Raw genomic sequence first — 24328 nt, 5'->3', positions numbered from 1 at the left:
ATTCGTTGCATAGGGTCACTGTTGGCAACCCACATCTCCCAAGACAAAAGTTGGCGAGTACCATCAAGTGAGCCCAGAGGTGGATATAGACTAGGCCAGTCTTCCCCAACCTAGTGCCCTCCAGGTGTTTTGGCCAACAACTTCTATAAAGCTCTAGGTCAGAGAAAGCTGCAAAGCATTGCATTGTCGGCAATATTAAGTTTTATTCATGCCCACTCTACACCACTGCCCATTGTGGCTGGGTTGACGGGAATTGTAGTCCAAAAGATTTGAAGGACACTCAGCTGGCAAAGGATGGACCACACAAAATTAATGGACTCCTTCAATATCCACCTGATCTCTTTGATCTTGCCGGACAGGATGTTGGGCTGGCTTGTATCTATCAAGCAACACTGCTTAAATATCTTTGTTATCACTCTGCTTCTACATCATCATCCCTCTTAAAGTAGTGTGAACTCTGCCGTCAAAGAACAAGACGCTGTATAATAATAATAATAATAATAATAATAATAATAATAATGGGTTGTATCAAATTCAAGTCATGCTCAGAGTAGACTCATTGAAATTAATGGGTGTGGAAAACTTAGGCACATCCGTTTCAATGGGCGCAGACCCAAAAATTAGTTGGCCACAACCCACTTCTAGCTAGCCCTTGACCAAAAGGTCCCAGGATTGGTTACAAAAATATCAGATTTAAAGACTGACGATGGTATCCAAATAATATCAGTGCAATGCTTGCACAATAGAACTTTCTCCCTAGGCACACCCAGTGCCCTTCCCAAATCTGTTCTGGATGGGTTGGGGGAGCCCCTGGAACAGATTTAAGGGTGCAAGGGGGGAGTTCTCTTGTAGAAGCACAGATCCTTATGCTGGAAGGACGCATTAGCCGGATACCGCCCCAAACTCAGTCTCATTAAAATCGTAAAATAACAAGCCACAAAACCGACCAATAACCGTATTAACAGGACCACAGTGCAGAGCAACAATGCCTTGATTTTTGAGGGTTTGGGATACCACTAGAGAGGTGGCCACTACCAAGCCCTTGCCCCATACCAGGCCTGGATATTTACCTCTGGCTCCCCCGTGTACCGGTTGGTCTGGATGAGGATGGTGCCAATCCGGACATCCTTACAGACGGCCCGCAGTGCTGGCTCCATGGTCTCCCCAGCCCTCAAAATGGACACGCCAGTAATCTGGAAGACAGAGGACAAGGTGGAAACCCGCAAGTATAATTCCTCCAGCTCTCTACTGCCAGTGTGGTGTAGTGGTTAAGAGTGGTGGACTTGTAATCCGGTGAACCGGGTTCGCTTCCCCGCTCCTCCACATGCAGCTGCTGGGTGACCTTGGGCTAGTCTCACTTCTCTGAAGTCTCTCAGCCTCACTCACCTCACAGAGTGTTTGCTGAGGGGGAGAAAGTGAAAAGGAGATTGTTAGCCGCTTTGAGACTCCTTAAAGGTAAAGGGACCCCTGACCATTAGGTCCAGTCGTGGCCGACTCTGGGGTTGCGGCACTCATCTCGCTTTATTGGCCGAGGGAGCCGGCGTATAGCTTCCGGGTCATGTGGCCAGCATGACTAAGCCGCTTCTGGCGAACCAGAGCAGTGCACGGAAACGCCATTTACCTTCCTGCCGGAGCGGTACCTATTTATCTACTTGCACTTTGACGTGCTTTCGAACTGCTAGGTTGGCAGGAGCAGGGACCGAGCAACGGGAGCTCACCCTGTCGCAGGGATTCGAACCACCGACCTTCTGATCGGCAAGCCCTAGGCTCTGTGGCTTAACCCACAGTACCACCCGCATCCCCTTGAGACTCCTTAGGGTAGTGATAAAGCAGGATATCAAATCCAAACTCTTCTTCCTCTTCTTCTTCTATCTCACCATTCTGCATTTCTTAGAACGTGGCTGGGCTAAGTAAAAAAAATCACCTCCAGCTGATCAGGCAGTGTCGTTGTCATAAATGAATACAAAGGAGTCGCTGCCTTGTTCTTCCGTTTTCAGGCGAAGTTCTGTGGAGTTGTGTTCATGCCTGCCTTAGACAAATGAGTAAGCTGAAAAAGCTCCGCTCCGTTTCAAAGAGGGCTCGGACGGGGTTCAGTTCGAAAAGGGGTTCATCTGTAACGTCGGCCAGCTCTCCTTGCAAGTTCCAAACCCTTTCCAAGTAGAAAGCTCCTTTCCTTTGAGAAGGGAGGGGGTAGCTGGTGGGGAGGTGGGCTTGCCAGAGACAGGAGAGCTCTTTCCACCCGGTTGTTAAGCAGAAATCAGGCTGCAGGGCAAACGCAATTTCCCTAGGACAGTCATTTCCTGCCAGCAAGACTGGTACTTGGAGTTACTCTGCCTTCTACATTGAGTTGGGAGGCAGAGGAAACGGCAGTCCCATGATCCCTGGCAAGAATTGTCAGTGCACGCTTCACCTTCTGGTAGTGCGGATTTGTTAAGGGACGTGGTTGGCGCTGTGGTCTAGACCACTGAGCCTCTTGGGCTTGCCGATCGGAAGGTCGACGGTTCAAATCCCCGCGAAGGGGTGAGCTTCTGTTGCTCTGTCCCAGCTCCTGCCAACCTAGCAGTTCAAAAGCACACCAGTGCAAGTAGATAAATAGGTACCGCTGCGGCAGGAAGGTAAACAGCGTTTCCATGCGCTCTGACACTCGTTACGGTCCTCTGTGCACCAGTAGCAGTTTAATCCCGGAAAGCTGTCTGCGGACAAACGCCGGCTCCCTCGGCCTGAAAGCGAGATGAGCGCCGCAACCCCATAGCCACTTTTGCCTGGACTTAACAGTCCAGGGGTCTTTTACCCTTTTTAAAACCTAGTGTGGATTTGTGTGTGTGTTTCTCTAAGAATACTTAATCAAACACTGAAATCTCCCCACCGCTTCACTCCAAGCATTCTTGAGAATTATTCCTTTTTTAAAAAATCAACACCAATGTTTTTCAGGAAGACTCATAGAATTATAGAGTTGGAATAGACCACAAGGGCCATCGAGTCCAACCCCCTGCCAAGCAGGAAACACCATCCGAGCACTCCTGACATATGGTTGTCAAGCCTCTGCTTAAAGACCTCCAAAGAAGGAGACTCCACCACACTCCTTGGCAGCAAATTCCACTGTCAAACAGCTCTTACTGTCAGGAAGTTCTTCCTAATGTTTAGGTGGAATCTTCTTTCTTGTAGTTTGGATCCATTGCTCCGTGTCCGCTTCTCTGGAGCAGCAGAAAACAACCTTTCTCCCTCCTCTATATGACATCCTTTTATATATTTGAACATGGCTATCATATCACCCCTTAACCTCCTCTTCTCCAGGCTAAACATGCCCAGCTCCCTTAGCCGTTCCTCATAAGGCATCGTTTCCAGGCCTTTGACCATTTTGGTTGCCCTTCTCTGGACACGTTCCAGTTTGTCAGTGTCCTTCTTGAACTGTGGTGCCCAGAACTGGACACAGTACTCCAGGTGAGGTCTGACCAGAGCAGAATACAGTGGCACTATTACTTCCCTTGATCTAGATGCTATACTCCTATTGATGCAGCCCAGAATTGCATTGGCTTTTTTAGCTGCCGCGTCACACTGACTCAGTGGGAGTTTGTCATCCTGCCCAGCTGTTCTCCGATAAATTATCCCTCTTTTTCAGGATCCTGGAAAAGGAGCCTTTATTAAAGTGATACCAAATGCATTTGAATTGAATCGGTTAATTAATTTTAAACCGAGTGAAGCTAGGCAATTAATCAATTAGAAAATCTTTTAAACAGTAGAAAACCTTTCTCTTGCTACATTATCCTCTTGCTTCCTTCAGTTGCTGGTGGGTTCTTCTCAACAGAAACTGGGCCTGTTCTTTCCTTTTGTGTCAGGTTGAATTGGGAATTCCATTCCACCCTTTGCTGCAGATACGTGGGATTGTTACATGTGACATGTCTGTTTACATTCCAGCACAGATTGCTGGAGTCCCGTGAGCGGAACTTCCGCTCTGTATTGCTTTTGTTTTCTCTCTCTCCGAGAAGAACGACAAGGAGAGAAGCCATGTTTTTCTTTGTCCTGATTTATGTATCATAAATGCGTAGTTTAGTGTAGTATCCACGCCTCGAGCCTGATCTGTTGTGTGTTTACTCTGCTGAGTAATGTGTGCTCTTGCATGCACAGTAGCATGAGTCGTGGACGCACGTCGGAGGAGGATGACTGATGGATCTCCACAATGGCAAGGCTGAGAAGGGACACGCTCCGGCTGGGGCCAAGCCAGCTGGCTTTCCATCCCACGGTTCCAACACTCTCCAGGTGCACCAGACTCAAGGATGCTCAGACCCAGATGTGTGCTATTTTTAGGAGAAAGCTGTCCAAAAGCTCCAAGTTATTGAAAACTACTGAATGTGCAGATACAGAAACCCAGGGGTCACTGTTGTGACACCGACAGGTGCAGGAGTGACTTTCAGCACAGCACCTGTCAAAGGCTTCAGCAAATATCCCCTCAAAACACCGCAATGCAAAAAGAGAGAGTTAAGATTTGTCCCAAATAGAAGATGCCACAAGCAGAAAGCTGGAACTATGAATCAAAACAGGAGCAGATTTCACACACCCCTGGTTTTCTCCGGACTCTGCTTTGAGAATCCTCTGCTGGCGACACTTACTTGCTTCCCACTGTAATTTCGGCCTTCATAGTCCTGCCCTTGCGGGGTCTGAACTGTGCAGGTCTGGAAAGGCAACGGAAGACAGAAATTAATAGGGAATTTGGGCAGGGACAGAGTCCAAGTGAGAAGTACGGAGCTCATCAGTGGCAGAAAAGCAGAATAAATTATGCAAAACAAAAAGGCGTGTGCATTTTTTAAAAAAACAACTTATGCAGGCTGCAAATCCAGGTTTCCTTAGGGCAGAATGGAAGCGCCCATAGCTGAAACCATTTCTATCCAGCTCTCTTCCCAGGCCACAAAAAGGGTGGAGAGAGAGAGGGTGAGGTTCTAGAGGATTTTATGAGCTAGGAAGGTCACTTTTGGGGCATAATTAAGTTTAGCCTGATATTGCTTCTTTAAACTGTGTTCCACAAGAGAAGAAAACTCATCTCTGGACTTGAACGCCACTGCTTTTGTGGCATCCCCTGCCCTCGAATTTTTTTCTTAGATTTAGGGCTGAACGGAACTTTTTCCAGGTCCACCTTCTAGCTTGAAATCCATGATTTCAGGTGGGGCAAACCTCATTCCCCAAAAGCCCCCAACTCTGCTTTTCTCATAGCTGTTTAACACTGTTCACAAATCACCTCCCTGCCTCGCAATCTGGTGCCAAATCAGTCATTTCCCCTCTGTATTTCACTCAAGCGATCCCAAGCCATTGGGGATTATGCACCGGAGGCAACATTGCAATAGAATGTTACCAATCAGATTTGGCGGCTGGCACCTGTTACTTAAGGGCAGATGGGCGCCATTTTGAGCAAGGGCAATGCCTCTTATAGAGGCCACATGGCTGATCCCAACCAATCAAGAAGATGCAAAATGAGCACGCTGCCTGCTCCCTCCCAATGATACTGCGACAAATCACCCAAAGAGATGGGATCCTCTTTCAAAAGAGTCCTGATCCCTTTCAGCTCAGCCATGGTTTGGAACAGGGGTCAGCAAACTTTTTCAGCAGGGGGCCGGTCCACTGTCCCTCAGACCTTGGGGGGGGGCGGACTATATTTTTTTGGGGGAAATGAACGCATTCCTATCCCCCACAAATAACCCAGAGATGCATTTTAAATAAAAGGACACATTCTATTCATGTAAAAACACACTGATTCCCAGACTGTCTGCAGGCCGGATTTAGAAGGCGATTGGGCCAGATCCTGCCTCTGGGCCTTAGTTTGCCTACCCGTGGTTTGGAAGACTGCTTTGATCAGCCTACCTGGAAAGGCAGGAAGGACAGGGCATGCTCAATCAGAAGACGCATCAGCCGTTTGGAGTAGAAGATAAACTCATCCCGACTTGTCTCCTTGTCCCTGAAAGGGTAAAGAAGAGGAGAGAAGGAAGGTGTTAGGTTCATAGAATTATAAGAGTTGGAAGGGACCCGAGGGTCATCTAGTCCAACCCCCTGTGATGCTGGAATCATAGCTAAAGCATCCCTGACAAATGGCCACCCAACCTCTGCTTAAAAGCCTCCAAGGAAGCAGAGTCCACAACCTTCCGAGGGAGACGGTTCCCCTGTCAAACTGCTCTTACTGTCAGAAAGTTCTTCCTGATGTTTTGTCAAACTCTCCTTTCTTGTCACTTGTGTGGCACAGCACAGGAAAGGGGGGTCTGGAGGCGGATGCTCAACAGGCAACAGTTTGCTTCCTGCTCTCAATGGAGTAAGCGGCTCGCCAGGAGCTCTCCGTGGTGCTGAAAAGAACTTAGAACAAGGCACCCAACTCACCGGATGATTGTGTGCATGCCTTTCACTTGCGGGGTGTTCTTCAGCACACTGAGAGTCTTGGGGAGAGGGTGGCATTGGTGGGCAGAGGCCAGTGCTGCCCTGAAGACAAAGAGGAGAATTAAAGTCAAGTTAAAGGCTTCTTGGGGAAGTCCTGCTTCCTCCCCCAGCCAGAGAAGAGAAACCACCCCAAAGATCCCACGGCTTTCCTCATCCGAACAAACCACACAGACCTTTTGCCATGGCTAAAACGCCCCATGGACAGGCTCAATGGGGAAGGGAATCTTGTGGGATGTAAAACTGCAGTCCAGTACAACATTCCTACAGTGGACATGTTAGGGGATGTTTTGTACCACTCAGGAGAAGACTTCCTGTTTCCTCCTGAGCTGGGACAGACTTCCAGTGTATGTGACTTGAAGAGGGGGTGGTCTGTTGTACTAGCATGGAAGACCACACGGCCTCCATGTTCTGATCAGTGTGTGTTCTCCATTTTGTATGTTGCTGTGTGTTTGGAGAAGTGACTGCTTAGTTGCAGTCACTTGGGACTAACTTATTTATAGAATACAGTGGTACCTCTGGTTGCGAACGGGATCTGTTCCAGAGGCCCATTCACAACATGAAAAGAGCACAACTGCAGCGGTGCGGCTATGCATGCGTGGGTTGCGATTTGCTGCTTCTGCACATGCGTGTGACGTCATTCTGTGCATGCGCGAGTGGCAAAACCCGGAAGTAACCCTTTCTGGTACTTCTGGGTCGTTGCGGGACGTAACATATTTTTCATCCCATAGGACGCTCCGTCCCATAGGACGCACCTAGTTTTTTGGGGGGGAAATAAAGGAAATTTTTTCCCCTTTATTTCCCTCCCAAAAACAGGTCAGGGAACAGCGGGATGGCGGCGCTGCGCCTCCTCGCTGTCCACCGAGCTTGTGGGGCTGGCCGATGTTCTCCCGGCGCGCGGAGCGCTCTGCTTCAGGGCGCCCTGCGTGTCGGGCGGCAGGCTGCTATCCGCAGCCTAGGGAGCCCTGCAGGAACTCCCGCGGGCTCCCCAGGCTTGCTGATAGCTTCCTGAAGCCTGGAGAGCAAGAGGGGTCAGTGCGCACCGACCCCTCTCGCTCTCCAAGCTTCAGCGAAAGCCTGTATTCGCCCCATAGGACGCACACAGATTTCCCCTTCATTTTTGGAGGGGAAACAGTGCGTCCTATAGGGCGAAAAATATGGTAACCTGAAAGTATGTAACATGAAGCGGACGTAACATGAGGTATGACTGTAGTTCTAGTTGTTATGTAACCTAAGCCTGCCTTCAGGGACATGTCTGTGAACCTGAATGGATCTGTGAGTAAACTACATTTATATTAACGTTAATCAGATTCTTGTGTTTATTCTTTTTAAGAGGGATTTTACCAGGAAGGAATCTTTTAATAGGAAGACTCAGATGAGTCAGCAACAAGCTGATCGCTGCGTAATTTAAAAAGGGGGATGTTTGGAACTCTGCTAGAATATGGAACTTGCTGGCGCAAGCTAGGAAGGATACCATTAAATAAAATATCCTCTCCTGCCTCCCTAATCATCCACACAAATCTTACTCCCGGTCACCTCCCTTGAGTAAGTTATCGGCAGCATTTAGCAGGGAGCCGTGGCTGAACTTGACACCGGAGGTTGGGCAAGGTGGGACCAAGAAGAGCCTGCCGGATCAGGGCCAGGGCCCATCTGTCCAGGATCCTGATCTCACAGTGGCCAGCCAGAAGCCTCTGGGAAACCTGCCCAGGGATCTGAGCACAGGGCCGACTCTCCCCTCCTTTGGTTTCCAGCAACTGGGTTTCAGAATATTGCTGCCTCCGACTGTGGGGTCAGGGCACTGGCATCCTTTGGGACGAGGGGCGGGATATAAATTACCGTATTTTTCGCTCTATATATGTGCACCGATCCCTTTTGCTCTTCCTGCTTCAGCGATAGCTGCGCAGCCTGCATTCACTCCATAAGATGCACACACATTTCCCCTTACTTTTTAGGAGGGGGAAAGTGCGTCTTATAGAGCAAAAAATATGGTAGATAGATAGATGGATGACAGAGAGATAACAAGACTGGTGACTGGGAGCGGCCACCAAGACCACATAACACCGGTCTTGAAAGACCTACACTGGCTCCCAGTACGTTTCCGGGCACAATTCAAAGTATTGGTGCTGACCTGTAAAGCCCTAAACAGCCTTGGTCCAGTATACCTGAAGGAGCGTCTCCACCCCCATCGTTCTGCCCGAACATGGAGGTCCAGCTCCAAGGGCCTTCTGGCGGTTCCCTCGCGGCGAGAAGCCAAGTTACAGGGAACCAGGCAGAGGGCCTTCTTGGTAGTGGCGCCTGCCCTGTGGAACGCCCTCCCACCAGATGTCAAAGAGAAAAGCAACTACCAGAATTTTAGAAGACATCTGAAGGCAGCCCTGTTTAGGGAAGCTTTTAATGTTTAATAGACTATTGTATTTTAATATTCTGTTGGGAGCCGCCCAGAGTGGCTGGGGAAACCCAGCCAGATGGGCGGGGTATAAATAAATTATTATTATTATTATTATTATTATTATTATTATTATTATTATTATTTCAAAAGCAGCCTAAGGGATGGAGTTCTGTCTCCTGCGGGTGGTGGGGCGAAGGACAAAGCCTTGTTGCCAAAATGAAAACTGGGGCCCAGCTTCCTTAGTCGTTGGAGGAATAAAAGGGTCAGGATGAGTCACATCTGAATGACAAACCGGTGGTTTCGTGGAGCGGCCGGCATCTTAGCTAGCAGCTTGGAGGAGGAAGAGGAAGGAGGTTCTAATTAGGACACTCTTTATTTGTTCAACGCCAGGCTTTTTGTGTCCCCTATGTCTGTGTGGTTGGTTCGGGTGGACAAAGGGCCTTGTGGAGATCCTTTCCGCTCACGGACTCACACACGCGAGCCTTAATTCAGGGCGAGTGGGGGGAAAAGAGGAACATTAAAACATGCACACGCAAAAAAGAAACTGGTTAAAGGTTTGTGCTTTGCCAGTTTTGGGTCCGGGAGAAAGAGGCGCACACGCAAACACACAGAGAACCAACCACAAGCCAGTCGAACGGAAGAGGGTTAACCAGGAGTCAGGGAGATGGTGCATAGCTGTACGAATGCTTAGCAAGGAGCTATAAAGAGTCACAGATCTATGGACTTTTCAAGGGTTCTGGCGGAAGATCTCAAGGGTGCCCCTGTGCCCATGTCAACTCCTTCATTACTTATTTTGCTTTTGCGTGTGTGCGTGTGTTAATTTGTTTCTACTAAAGGATTTTTAAAATAGCAGCTGTGGAAGACCCTGATCTGCATTGGGACCGTATTGGGAGTTTATCCCTCAATGCTGCACCCGATTTATTTTTATTTTTTTAATCCCCAAATAGAAGCCAACAGAAGTTTCCCTTCCAGAACAAGTAACTGTTGGGGGGTATTTATTTGGACCATAGTAAAAGGGGGGTTAAAGGTTTATTCCTCCATTGTGAGGGGTTAGACTGGACGATGCTCAGGATCCCTTTCAATATCCCATTTCAATGATTCTGTTAAATACTCCATCCATCCATGCCATGGTCCCAGTGCCAATTGCACTGGGATAAAACAGTAATAAAACAGCTTGGGGGGGCAGGGGGGCTTGATTCAGCTTAATGAGCGACAGCTGCTTGATCCCTCAAGACTGTTTTGTTAATAATAATAATAATAAATTTTATTTTAGCCAGTGTGGTATAGTGGTTAAGAGCGGTGGACTCGTAATCTGGTGAACCAGGTTCGCTTCCCCGCTCCTCCACCTGCAGCTGCTGGGTGACCTTGGGCCAGTCACACTTCTTTGAAGTCTCTCAGCCCCACTCGCCTCACAGAGTGTTTGTTGTGGGGGAGGAAGGGAAAGGAGAATGTGAGCCGCTTTGAGACTCCTGAAGGGGAGTGAAAGGCGGGATATCAAATCCAAACTCTTCTTCTTCTTCTTCTTCTATTTATATCCCGCCCCCCCCAGCCAAAGCCGGGCTCGGAGCGGCTAACATCAAATGTATAATACATTAACATAAAGTCAGACAATCAATTAAAATACATCCTCAAATCAGATCAGGATCAAAATAAGATCCAATCGGATGGCAACCCGCAGATTAGGGTTGGGGACCTTAAATGCTCACCAGGCCCAACTGTTTGTGCTGAACTTATATGGGCCTGTGAGAAAAATTGAGAGGCCACTTTCATGCAAGTTCTTATGAAAGGGGAGAGGGAGTCAGACTGAACCCCGACCAAAGGCCTGGTGGAACAGCTCTGTCTTGCAGGCCCTGCGGAAAGATGTCAAGTCCCGCAGGGCCCTAGTCTCTCGTGACAGAGCGATCCACCAGATTGGAGCCACAGCCGAAAAAACCCTGGCTCTAGTTGAGGCCAGCCTAACCTCTCTGTGGCCTGGGACCTTCAAGATGTTGTTGTTGTTGTTTTTCTGCTGTTTTTGCGTTCTCATCTGTTCTTAATTGTCTTTGTTGTACATCGCCCTGAGATGGTTGTTTAGGAGGCAATTAGCAAATCAATAATAATAATAATAATAGTACACCCTCCTGGCAAAATTGGGAGAAGTTCAAAGGGCAGCTGTCCAATCATAGATTGTTTGGGAAAGCGCAAATTGGGATGGGTTTGCATTGACATGTGACCCAGACAGAATTTCTGCCCCACGCCTTGTATCCTGGGTACCACATGACCCCCCCAGCTCTCATATGTTAAGTTGCTCATTATGCTATAAACCTCCCAGTGGCTTATAGCTGGGGGGGGGGGGAAGGTATATAACTTTCTTAATTAAAAAAATACCCCCGCTAAAGGGGGCGCGCCGACCCACACGGTAGACTCCTCGTCATGCAAGCCTAGACCTCAGCAAAAGCTCGACACTCGATTTAGTATTCAAACCAAGCCAAAAGAAAAAAAGAAAATAGTAAGTTGGAGGGTGCAATTTGATCCTCACATATCCCAGCGGAGTTTCCTCTGTTCATCAGATGGGAGTTGCAGTTCAGGGATGAGCCAAGCAGGTAACAGACAACCAAACGCACAGAGAGACACGGATAACCAAAGAGGGAGGGAAGAGAAAAGAAAGCAGGGAAATAAGAGCACTTAATTTAAAAGGGCGGGGGGAGATTTGCCCTGGGAAAGCACATTGCATCTCTTTTGCCTGGATGCAGAATCCTTGACCTTAAACAAGTCATTTGTATGTCTGGGTGGAGAGGAGTAGGAACGCCTAGCTTTGGCATGGAATTCATCACATGCGGCCCCTGGGAGGTCGTGTGGCCCTCAGGCTGGTCCTTACCAAACCTTGCCTGCTCCCACAACAACTTAGTCTCACAGGGTGTTTTCTGGCACAGGCTCTGAAGCATTGCACAGGGCAGAGATGTCAACTTCTGCAAGAGTTGGGAGAAGCTGTAACTCAAGGAATTCTCCCATAAGAACCTCTCAGGTGTATCAAGCGCCTTCTCGACGATTCAGGGCCATTACTGCCAAAATAACATCACATTTGGAGGTCTGCTTTATTAAAATAACCCAGTAGCAAGTGTGTGAAAACGGAAAGAATGTTCAGAACCCAAGAAGAGCCTGCAGGATCAAGCCAGTGGCCCATGTAGTTATCTCCTGCTTGGACTACTGCAATGCGCTCTACATGGGGCTACCTTTGAAGGTGACTTAGAAACTAATCCAGAATGCGGCAGCTAAGCTGGTGACTGGGAGCGGCTGCCGAGACCATGTAACACCGGTCCTGAAAGATCTTCACTGGCTCCCAGTACGTTTCTGAGCACAATTCAAAGTGTTCGTGCTGACCTTTAAAGCCCTAAATGGCCTCGGCCCAGTAGACCTGAAGGAGCGTCTCCACCCCCATTGTTCAGCCCGCACACTGAGGTCCAGCGCTGAGGGCCTTCTGGCGGTTCCCTCATTGCGAGAAGTGAAGTCACAGGGAACCAGGCAGAGGGCCTTCTCGGTGGTGGCGCCCGCCCTGTGGAACGCCCTCACAGCAGATGTCAAGGCAATAAACAACTATTTTACTTTTAAAAGACAACTGAAGGCGGCCCCATTTAGGGAAGTTTTTAATGTCTGGTGCTGTATTGTTTTTAATATTCAGTTGGAAGCTGCCCAGAGTGGCTGGGGAAGCCCAGCCAGATGCGTGGGGTATAAAGAATAAAATTATTATTATTATTATTATTATTATTATTATTATTATTATTATTATTATTATTATTATTTAGTCCAGCATCCTGTTCTCAAAAGTGGCCAACCAGATTCCTGTGCGAAACCAGCAGGCAGGTTTCTAGCCCTCTCCCTGTCCTGTGTTCCCCAGCAACTGTTTCTCAGAAGAATTGCTGCCTCCGACCACGGAAGCAGAACACAGCCACCATGGCCTGTAGCCACCAACACCCCCTCCTCCATGAATCTGTCTTTTCTTAACGCCATCCAAGTTGGCGGCCATCACTGCCCTCCTGTGGCAGGGAGTTCCACAGTTTAGCTGTGTGAAGAAGTGCTTTCTTTTATGATACGGTAATCTTTATTGTCATTGTTCTATACAGAACAACGAAATTGAAAAACCTACAAAGGACATTCAAAACCCAACAAGCCTGCTATCCCAGCTATCCCAGCCTGGCTAGCCCCCTAAAAACTCTGATACCCCATTTTTAAATACAGTATACTCCCATACAGACTCCTTACAATGCGTTTAAAACCAAAATCGCGTTTGGGTAGAAACTGTTTCTCAGGCGGCTAGTCCTAGTCTTTATAACCCTGTACCTTCTTCCAGAAGGCAGAAGCTGAAAGAGATCGTTTCCGGGGTGCGCACTATCCTGCGCTATCTCTGCAGCTTTCTTATGGCACCTGGAAGCATAGATTTGATCCAAGGTGGGAAGAGTGCGCCCAATTATTCTCTCCGCAGTCTTTACAACCCTGGACAGTGTTGTTTTATCTGCCCTGACTCTTCCAACATACAGATTTATTGGCGGTCGAGGCCTGGTGTTATGAGAGAGAAAGTCTTTCCTCTTTCCCCTTTCTGTGCGTTATTTTAAGAACTTCTATCACGTCTAAAGCGGTCACCTTTCTTTGCAGAGGAGGTTCTGCCTCTCCCTCCTTTCGCCCCTGAATTTTACACAGGTACTTGGCGCTTCCTGCCACCTCTTTGCTGTGTCTGACCGGTAGTGGAAAAAATTGATAAGCAGCCTTAAGCGGATGGTGTGTTTCCTTCTCTTTTTTGGTCTTTTTCCTTTCCTCGTTCATCTATTTTTTTAAAAATTAAGTCTCACATTTGGAAACCAAATCTTCTGCCCCTCCTCCTCCTCCTCAGCCTTCCTCCCTTGAGAACAAAAACGCTTCCAAAAGGCCGGGTGACCAGCTCAAAAGACACACACAAATCCCCACACAAAAAGCAGGCAGGGCGGGAAATGTCCCTGGCGCCTTTCATTGCGCTCTCGCAGAATCAAACAGGAAGCAGACAAGAGAAAAAGCGAGAAGACAGAGAAAGGGAGAGGAAGGAGCGCAGCCCAGCTGAGGTTTTTCAAACGGGGAGGAGGGCAGCCTTGAAGTGGCTTGACATTTCCAAGATGTGGGGGCTATTGTGCACCCAGGCGCCCATAAGGAGGGTGTCTTGAGGGGATCAAGGTTCGGAGCTGAGGTAAGGCGTGGCAGATCCACACGGAGGGATCTATTTCTGGAACGCTGTCTCCTAAAAACTTTTTCTTCTTCTTCCAAAAAGCATTTCCAGACATATAGAAAAATGTGTGTGTGTGTGTTGAGAAAGAAGAAAGAGAAGTTGTCTCTTCTATTCGGCTGGGCTCCAATTATTTAAAGGCTTTAGAACTGCTCCCTCTCCGCAATTCTATTCTTCGTCGGGAACGGAGATGTTCTGGACCTCCCCAATTAGCTGGTAACTCAAACAGCATAAACAGGGGCGCAGGTGGCGCTGTGGGTTAAACCACAGAGCCTAGGGCTTGCCGATCAGAAGGTCGGCGGTTCGAATCCCCGCGACAGGGTGAGCTCCCGTTGCTCGGTCCCTGCTCCTGCCAACCTAGAAGTTCGAAAGCACATCAAGTGCAAGTAGATAAGTAGGAACCGCTCTGGCGGGAAGGTAAACGGCATTTCTGTGCGCTGCTCTGGTTCGCCAGAAGCGGCTTAGTCATGCTGGCCACATGACCTGGAAGCTCCCTCGGCCAATAAAGCAAGATGAGCGCCACAACCTCAGAGTCGGCCACGACTGGACCTAATGGTCAGGGGTCCCTTTATCTTTACCAAACAGCATCAAATGGCCCATGGGTGGCTGCAGGCTCAGGTTTGTGGAGAGACTGGGGGATATGAGGGGAAGTGGGGGCCAAAAGAGGGGAGCATTGTCAGGCAGGGCTGGGGGGGTGGCTCAAGGGAAGGTCCCAAATTCAACCCCAGCCATGTCTCCATGGGGGGCTGAGCAAAACCCCTGACTGAAACCCCTGAGGGTTGTTGCTAGCTGGCATAGGTAAAGGTAAAGGGACCCCTGACCATTAGGTCCAGTCCTGGCCGACTCTGGGGTTGTGGCGCTCATCTCGCTTTATTGGCCGATGGAGCCAGCGTACAGCTTCCGGGTCATGTGGCCAGCATGACTAAGCCGCTTCTGGCGAACCAGAGCAGCACACGGAAACGCTGCTTACCTTCCCGCCGGAGCAGTACCTATTTATCTACTTGCACTTTGACGTGCTTTCGAACTGCTAGGTTGGCAGGATCTGGGACCGAGCAACGGGAGCTCACCCCGTCGTGGGGATTCAAACCGCCAACCTTCTGATCGGCAAGTCCCAGGCTCTGTGGTTTAACCCAAAGCGCCACCCACGTCCCTTGCTAGCTGGCATAGGCAGTGCTAAATTAGAAGGACAATTGGTTTGACTCAGTACAGCTTCCCATGTTCGTGGTAGCAAGCTGAAGCCCCAAACTTGGACTGCTGCAATGCGCTCTACGTGGGGCTATCTTTGAAGGTGACCCGGAAACTGAACTAATCCAGAATGCAGCAGCTAGTCTGGTGACTGGGAGCGGCCGCCAAGACCACATAACATCGGTCCTGAAAGACCTACATTGGCTCCCATTACGTTTCTGGGCACAATTCAAAGTGTTGTGCTGACCTTTAAAGCCCCAAACGGCCTCGGTCCTGTATGAAGGAGCATCTCCAACCTTATTGTTCAGCCCAGACACTGAGGTCCAGCTCCGAGGGCCTTCTCGCGGTTCCCTCCCTGTCAGAAGTAAGGTTTCAGGAAAACAGGCAGAGGGCCTTCTCAGTAGTGGCACCCGCCCTGTGGAACACCCTCCCAGCAGATGTGAAGGAAATAAGCAGCTATCTTATCTATAAAAGACATCTGAAGGCAGCCCTGTTTAGGGAAGTTTTTAATATTTAATGCTGTATTGTTTGTAACACTCGATTGGGAGCCGCCTAGAGTGGCTGGGGAAACTCAGCCAGATGGGCGGGGTATTATTATTATTATTATTATTATTATTATTATTATTACCTGCGCTTCCCGATTCTCCCCTGAAAAGGCTCCTTCTTGTTTTGGGAGGTTGGCTGGGTCAAGCCAGGCGGGAACCTTAAAATTCTTATCACAGAACCAACCATCCTTACCAAGTGAACTGCAAGAGCACTTCAACACAGAATCTGAGGGCCTTGTCGTGCAGGGACAGGGGGCAGCAATCCCTGTAAGGGACGGCTGCATATCCCGGCATTGCCCGGGGGGGCGGGGGGCGGGGTTGGTCTAGATGAGCCTCAGGTTTCCTCCCAACTCTGTGATTCTACAGTAATGCAGATAAGTGATGGCCCTTTGCCCCCTGACCATCAGATCTCTGAGCGTGTATCCGTGACCATTCTGCAGGAATTTGTATGTTTAAAAACACAAATACACACACACACACACAAACGCACAGCCTCAGCAAACAGCCGGCTTAGCAGCACCGGTTATTAAGATGCATTTTGGGCCTTGCAGACAGAAAAAGGAGGACACACAGAGAGGGAGAGAGTTAGGAGGAGCCCTTACCTGACGCTGAGTTCTCTCTGCCGCGGCAACACAAAGAACAGCGAGCAAACCCCGTATTAAAACAGTGGAAACACCAGCAGGGCATTAAAGAGGCAAAAGGGGAAATAAAAACACAGGGAGACATGTTTTCCCAGGATTCACAGCACTTGGAGCAGTTAGCATCTTTATTATTATTATTATTATTATTTTAAAAAAGCACCCGCTGCGATTTCAGCTTTGCTCAGAGGGCGGGCGGGGCGGTGGCCGCTTTTCAAAGCTGCCACAACTAACCACGCAACTATGTTTCCCAAATACCGCCACGTCTGGCAGGTTCCCCCCCCAAAAAAACCCCGTAGCGTACATATTTAATTGGATTTAGGATTTCGCTCAAATCTAATTTTTCTTACGAGACTGAAAGGGTTAAAAAAGTGTGTGTGGTGGGGAGAAAACAGAAGGGGGGAAATACGCCTGAACCCCAAACTGGTAAGGGCAGCTTCAGAATTGCCTGGTATGATTTAGCCCTAGAATTTAAAATTAGCATTTAAAAATAACTGTGAGGAGGGAGAGATTGGGGTGTGTGTGTGCACGCAGTCTGAATGGCGCATGTTACAGGGACCCGTTGAATTCTCGCTGTGAACACCTACATGGTGCGCAAGCCCATGGGCCAATGACCAAATAAAGACATCTTAAGTCAGCTGAAGCCACTGGAGATGTCAGCCTGCCATTCAGCTTCAGAATCCATCAGATCTGCCTAAGTTCTGTGGCAGCCCCCCAGGTTATGGGGTTTCCTTCCTGGGGGTACTGCTCTGGCCCCATCCCTGGTGACTCTCAGGCAGGCAGAAAAGAAAGTTCTATTTCACTTCAGCTCTTTGAAATTCAGCACTGAAGGTTTTAAGCCTGCTCTTCCTGGTTCTTTCATGCTCTTTGTTCAAATTCTGCCACTGTTTAAACTGGTTTCCTGGTGTTTTCCTTTAAACTGCTCTGCGGTGTTTCCACCAGCCGGCAGCAGGTACGAAAATGCGCTTTACACACAGATAAATATTATCTCTGAAGAAGAAAAGTGAGTGGTTTTGAGCAGCCTTCCCGAAGCTGCTGGCCTCTAGATATTTTGAACTATGACTCCCACCATCCCTGGCGTGCACTGGGAGTTGTAGTTCAAAAACATCTGGAAGGCCCCATGCTGGGGGGGGCTATTTTAGGGGGTGCAATGAGTGCCACAGGCGTCTTAGTATTACCTCCTGGCCATGGGAGACAAATGGTTTCGTCATGCCCCCCCCCCGCTAGTATGGTTTAGTCCTTGAATTAAAAATTACGATTTTTAAAAACTGCAGTGCAATCAAGAGAGAGCACCTTTCAGAAATTTGACCACAAGGTTTTTTTGTCCATTGTTTGCTCCATATACTGAGCAGCCCCAAGTTGCAGATTTATTGCAAACCTCCCCCTTCTCCCCCCCAAAATGAGTTGAAATCTTTTCACCGCCCCGCGAGAGCTGCAAACTGAGCAAAGAAGCTGGACAAGCAAACAGCTTTTTAAGAAATAACACAGAAAACGGGGACGGCCGGTTAGAATAAAGACATCCAAATACCCAAACTGACAAGCCGGTGGGCAACAGAGGATTTCATGCGGTTAGTTTGCAAGTGAGTTCCGGAGACCTGCCCCCACCTTTGCCGCCTTTCGCCCCCCTCCCCCCCCCAGTCATTCGGGGGCAAGTCCCAAGAACCTTCTCAGGCAGGACAAAAATTAACTTGCTGCCTATATATGCATCTCAGAGGTGGGCAGAGGCTCTTTGGTTCCTCCTTGGTTGTCTTCTAGATTACTGATCCTTTTTGATGGTCCCTAAATGGAGGGGGTGGGGCTGCTCCCCCCACTGCAAAAAACTCCCCACTCCACTTCTCAGAAGGGTCGGAGTGGAGTGGGAGCAAATTCCCCCTTTCCTGAGATTTCCCAGTTAGACCAGTACTTCTCAAATTCAGCTGCAGTGGCTTCCCGTATTATTTATTGCAAAGACAGAGAACTGGAGGCTCTCCAGATTCTTCCCCCCCCCCCAAGGCTACAAATCCCATCAGCCCTGAACACTGGCCAGGCTGACAAGGAATGATGGGAGTTGGAGTCCACTAGTATCTAGAGGGCCGCTCTCTGCAGTTGGGTCTGTTCCACACAGTTAGTTGATGTGGGGCTGATCCTCACTATAGGATCGTAGAATTGGATCCAGTGCCGAGAAGCAGTTTGATGTGAGCTCAGAGCTGCTGCCCAATCAAATACTATGCGGACACACACTACCTCAGTTGTGTTGGGCAGTGCTGCGTAGTGGTTAGAGTAATAATAATAATAATGCCACCCTTCTGCTTTGGTCAGGGCCGTCTTAACCATAGGCGGTAGGGGTGTGGGGCACCAGGGCGCCAGGCTCCCAGGGGCGCCAGACTGAGAGTCCGGGCCCTGAGAGTTGGAGTCCATGGAAGAGCCCATCCATTGGTTGGAGTGCCGCAGCAGCCTCTTCTACTGCAGGCAGCTCTGTGCCATGAGTTCGGGGGTGAGCAAAAGCTAGCGAGCTAGCGAGGTGCAGAGGCGGCCGGCTGGCTCCACCCTCCTGCGCACCTGGGATTGGCGTAGTGCATGCTCTAGTTAATTCTCACATGGACTACTGCAATGCACTCTATGTGGGGCTACCTTTGAAGGTGACTCAGAAACTGCAACTAATCCAGAATGCGGCAGCTAGACTGGTGACTGGGAGAGGCCATTGAGCGGCCATCGAGACCACATAACACCGGTCTTGAAAGACCTACACTGGCTCCCAGTACGTTTCCAAGCAGGGTTCAAAGTGTTGGTGCTGACCTAAATGGCCTCGGTCCAGTATACTTGAAGGAGCGTCTCCACCTCCATCGTTCTGAGGTCCAGCGCCGAGGGCCTTCTGGCGGTTCCCTCGCTGCAAGAAGCCAAGTTACAGGGAACCAGGCAGAGGGCCTTCTCGGTAGTGGCACCTGCCCTGTGGAATGCCCTCCCACCAGATGTCAAAGAGAAAAATAACTACCAAACTTTTAGAAGACATCTGAAGGCAGCCCTGTTTAGGGGAGCTTTTAATGTTTAATAGGTTATTGTATTTTAGGGTTTTGTTGGAAGCCACCCAGAGTAGCTGGGGAAACCCAGCCAGATGGGCGGGGAATAAATAATAAAGTATTATTATTATTATTATTATCATTATTACACCACAAGGTGCCCGCCTTTGCTCAGCCACCGACGCTGAGACCTTGGGCTGGTTTGTTGCACTGGGCTCTTTATGTTTCCTCTTTTCTTTATAAGTGTGGTGTCAGCTCTCTAAAAAAAGTCTGGGGAACCTTTCCTAAAAAAAGTCAACAACTTTGGGGTTCCCCCCTAAAAAAAGGTCAATAACTCTGGGCAATCTGGGGGGGCACACCGGGCAGATTTTTGCACCCTGGCGCCGCATATGCTTAAGACGGCTTTGGTTGCCCTAGCCTTGCCCCAGTCTAACGATGCCGACAGATGTTGTTGGATTCCAACGCCCACCAGCCTCAGCCAGTGTGGCCAATGGCTGGGGGGTTTATGGGTTGTTGTAGCACATCAACATCTGGAAGGAGCAAGGTTGGAGGAAGCCAGGGAGAGTACCTTGGATTAGGACTTGAGCCGGTTACCATTTGGCTGCCCGCAAAGTCGCAGAGATCTCTGGGTGATCTGGGGCCTGTGGCCCATCTCACAGGTGGTGAGGATCAAATGCGCAAGGAGTGTAGGAAAACAGGGAAGAGAACCTGATAGGTTGCCTTAGTTTGCCGGAGGAAGGGCGGGATAAAGACATGGAAAATGACTTTTGCAGCCCTTCCCAGAGAATTTGCGTGAGGACAGAGTTCCCCAAGATGGCCTGAAGGTATCTGGAATTTGACCAGCTGGAGAAGACAGCCTTGAGAGATCCCTTGTCCTCTTTGCTAGACGACTGGGAAGCCTGGGCCAAGTATGGAGTCTGATCTGGAATCCTTTTCAGCAGAATCTGAGGGTCTTTGGGACACGTTCTGGGAAGAGGCTGGGCCTCCTTGCAGACCCCACTGGAAAACCCACCCTGGCAGCTCTGTTTGCCCGAAGATGTGGAAGCAAAGGAGGGGCTTGCAAGAGCCCCCCTACCCAACCGGCACACCCAGTGTTCAGCCCTTCCTCCTGCCCCGTCCCACGGCAGTTCTTACCTCTTCCAGCTGGCTGTGGACATGCTGCACGATCAGATCGATGGCGACGGTGTTCCCACTGCCTGGAGCGGAGCAGAGAGAGAGAGAGAATTGTGGATACGTTTCCTTAACAGCTATGACCCGGGAAAGCCACTAGAGGGCAGCAGAACACAGTCAACCGGTATGCAATCAAATTAACATTGCAATGTCTCTTGCTTACAGCACCGTTTGCCAACGTGGTGCCCTCTGGCTGTTTTGGGACAAAAACTCCCACCAGCGCCAACCGACTGGGACTGAAGGGATTTATAGAATCACAGAATTGTAGAGTTTGAAGGGACCCTGAGGGTCATCTAGGTCAACCCCCTAGAGTGCAGGAACATTTCACCCAACGTGGGACCTCAAACCCACAACCCTGAGATTAAGATGCTCTACCAGCTGAGCTCTCCCTGCTGTCCTGGTCCATGACATGTAGTCCGAAGCAGCTGGAAGGAACGCTGCTTTGCATAGTTGCATAGTCTTTTTCTCAGCTGGCAGAGCAGGAGACTCTTAATCTCAGGGTTGTGGGTTCGAGTTCCACATTTGTCAGGGGGTTGGACTAGATGACCCCCCGGGATCCCTTCCAACTCTACAATTCTATTATGTCTCTGTATATGCTGGAAGCCACCCAGAGTGGCTGGGGCAATCCAGTCAGATGGGCAGAGTACCAATAATAATAATAATAATAATAATAATATTTTCCCCTTGTTTCTGATGTAGATCTTCACTCACCCCTTCTTCCCTGGTGGAGGAGAGAAGTCATGTTTCGAGGAATCAGATCCCTCCCCCAGTGGCAGTAAATAAGCAGATCAAACGAAAGGAGCATTCTTACTAGTTAGTTTCCTTAATAATCACAGCGAGAGACAAAGGAATGCATCTCTCTCTAGAAATGGCGTTGCTCCCAGTTAAGGTTCACCCCCTCCACCCCCATTAATCTACATCACTCCTACGTTGGGTAATCTGAGTTTGTTGCCATTGCACTTTCTGTTCTATCACGCTCAGAGCCTGTCTAGTCTTAGGCGAAAGGGGGTCAGGAACGCTTTCCAAGGACACTGAATCTTCCAGCTGTCTCTCTCCTGGTGTTTTCTCTTCTAGCTATTCCTCACCCAGTATTTCCCAGCTTTTCCCCTCTGGAGTATGCCCCTCTGCAAACCGCTGTTCTAAATCAATACTGCCCTCCTGCCCTTGGGAAGGTTCAGAAAAGGGCCATTCCTCCTCAGTCCAGCCCCTGGCACTTGTGTGGGCCCTGAGGCTCACCCCACCCATCATGTCTCACAACCATGGAGAGCCTTATTCTGCGCAGAAAACACGCAGAATTTAAGCACTGGACAAGCTGTTGTCCCGCCAGGCGAGACCAGAAAAGGGACATCTACCCCGAGGGACGACAATGTCCGCCAGCCGCATGGTAGGCTGGATGTACTGGTCGAAGGCCGGCTTGACAAACTTGTTGTACTGCTTGATGACGCCCTCGATGTCCCTGCCGCGCTCGCCAATGTCCCTGCGGAGGCGCCGGACCAGGCGGATGTCAGAGTCTGTGTCGACGAATATCTTCATATCTAGAAGCTGGAAGAAGGGAGAGGGGATGATGCACTCGCAGATATTCCACTTACAGAATACAATGTGTTCCCAGGGAATCACTCATTAGGTCCTAAACGGCATACCTGAAGGAGCGTCTCCACCTCCATCGTTCTGCCTGGACACTGAGGTCCACCTCCGAGGGCCTTCTGGCGGTTCCCTCCCTGCGAGAAGCGAGGTTACAGGGAACCAGGCAGAGGGCCTTCTCGGTAGTGGCACCCACCCTGTGGAACGCCCTCCCATCAGATGTCAAAGAGATAAACAACTACCAGACTTTTAGAAGACATCTGAAGGCAGCCCTGTTTAGGGAAGCTTTTAATGTTTGATGCATTACTGTATCCCTACTCCTGCCAACCTAGCAGTTCGAAAGCACACAGTGCAAGTAGATAAATAGGTACCACTCCAGCGGGAAGGTAAATGGTGTTTCCGTGCTCTGGTTCGCCAGAAGCGGCTTAGTCATGCTGGCCACATGACCTAGAAAAACTGACTGCGGAAGCGGACAAACGCCGGCTCCCTCGGCCTGTAAAGCGAGGTGAGCGCCATAACCTCAGAGTCCTTCGCGACTGGACTTAATTGTCAGGGGTCCCTTTACCTTTACCTTTACACAAGGGTTACGCAAATTCAACATTAGGTCACTTTATCAGACACCTTTCCCAACACCTCTTAAGTACCCATCTCTGAAAGAACAATAAAACTCTTTCCATCTCCTTGCCCTCAGGAGTTGTCTGGAGATGGGCTTTCAGAACACCTTGACTTGCTCAACTGCCTCTGCGGATGTCTGTTGTTGCCCCCTTGGTCACTGCCTGAGTGGGGTGCCATGGATGTGCTCTCACGCTTGGGGGATTATGAAGGGATGCCCTGTTCCTGCTGCCTACGTGACTTCCTGCTTCTTGGTTCATGGAGGAAGCTGGAGCCCAAATTCACCTTTCTTTAAGGGTTAAAATGGCGTTGGAATGAGGAGAGTCGGTTAAAGTATGGATTTTCTACAAATTTATAAAGCTAGGTATCTTCTCTGAGCTGTCAAGTCGAAAGGATACTTTCAGGCATAATATTTGTAGCATTGTAACAACTTTAAAGATATGCGCCCCCCCCCCATTTCCATAACAGCTGTTAGTGAATAATGCTCAGAATCCATCAAAGCCGGCTCTTAACAACATTGCAAACTCCATGTTTTAACAAAAAAAATTTTTTCCTTCCAGTAGCACCTTAAAGACCAACTAAGTTAGTTCTTGGTATGAGCTTTCGTGTGCATGCACACTTCTTCAGATACACTGAAACTTCAGCTCTCTATATTGGACAAACAGGCCAAACCTTACGCCAAAGAATAAACGGACATAAATCAGACATCAAGAATCACAAGACAGAGAAACCAGTAGGAGAACACTTCAATCTCCCAGGACATTCTATACAAGATCTCAAAGTAGCTGTTTTACTACAAAGGAATTTCAGAAATAGACTGGAAAGAGAAGCTGCTGAATTGCAACTCATTACCAAACTTAAAACCATGGAGAGACCTGGTCTGAACAAAGACATTGGATTCTTATCTCATTATACATGACAAAGCCATTTTTCACCTTCTCACCCCTTGCTTTTTCCTGTAAGACCTATTGCAGTCGTTAAGAGTCGTCAACAGGCTCATCACAGCTATCTGCCAATCACCCATTCCCACCACCCTTCTGAGTAATACCCCTCCCCACCTTCTCACTATATAGAAGGATCTGGCAACTTCTGTTTCAGTGTATCTGAAGAAGTGTGCATGCACACGAAAGCTCATACCAAGAACTAACTTAGTTGGTCTTTAAGGTGCTACTGGAAGGAAAAAATTTTTTTTGTTTTGACTATGGCAGACCAACACGGCTACCTATCTGTAACTGGATCCATGTTTTAAAGGAGAGCAATGTTAGGGGAGAGTTTGAAGTGCTCAACAGCAGGGAAAAGCTGCATCCAGAAAGAAGGAAACAGGGGAGCTGAGAGGACTTGCACAAGTGGAGCCCACCACGGAGCTCTTGGACCGGGGCAGGAAGTGCCAAGGATTTCTCCATACCCAGATTTGTCTTTTAAGCAAGAGAAGCAGCCCCAAACCAACCAATCCCCTCTCTCTAGTGCAGATGCTTCTCTGCTGACAATTCCCCAGCTGGCCACTGGAGAAAAACAGACCATTAAAGGAACGGCCGGGATACATTATGATTTTTTTCTGTGATCGGTTTATTGTT

General features: G+C 49.1%; 1 protein-coding gene across 3 annotated transcripts in view; it reads right to left on the bottom strand.

Moving 5' to 3' along the window:
- Positions 1-24328, bottom strand: part of UCKL1 (uridine-cytidine kinase 1 like 1) — a 70867-nt gene that overhangs the window by 3272 nt on the left and 43267 nt on the right. For 2 of the 3 annotated variants that reach the window (XM_053394542.1, XM_053394543.1), the window contains exons 6-12: positions 21914-22103; positions 20526-20587; positions 11319-11338; positions 6358-6456; positions 5851-5944; positions 4608-4670; positions 1071-1193 (exon numbers count right to left, since the gene is read on the bottom strand). In XM_053394542.1, the coding sequence (XP_053250517.1) occupies positions 1071-1193; positions 4608-4670; positions 5851-5944; positions 6358-6456; positions 11319-11338; positions 20526-20587; positions 21914-22103 (651 nt within the window). Of the gene's footprint in view, positions 1-1070; positions 1194-4607; positions 4671-5850; positions 5945-6357; positions 6457-11318; positions 11339-16359; positions 16377-20525; positions 20588-21913; positions 22104-24328 lie in introns of all 3 variants that reach the window. The other variant, XM_053394541.1, reaches the window with a different exon arrangement.

This window comes from Podarcis raffonei, chromosome 6, assembly GCF_027172205.1.
Source record: "Podarcis raffonei isolate rPodRaf1 chromosome 6, rPodRaf1.pri, whole genome shotgun sequence".
In the NCBI taxonomy this organism is placed as follows: domain Eukaryota; kingdom Metazoa; phylum Chordata; class Lepidosauria; order Squamata; family Lacertidae; genus Podarcis; species Podarcis raffonei.
This window is presented reverse-complemented; position numbering and strand designations above follow the sequence as displayed.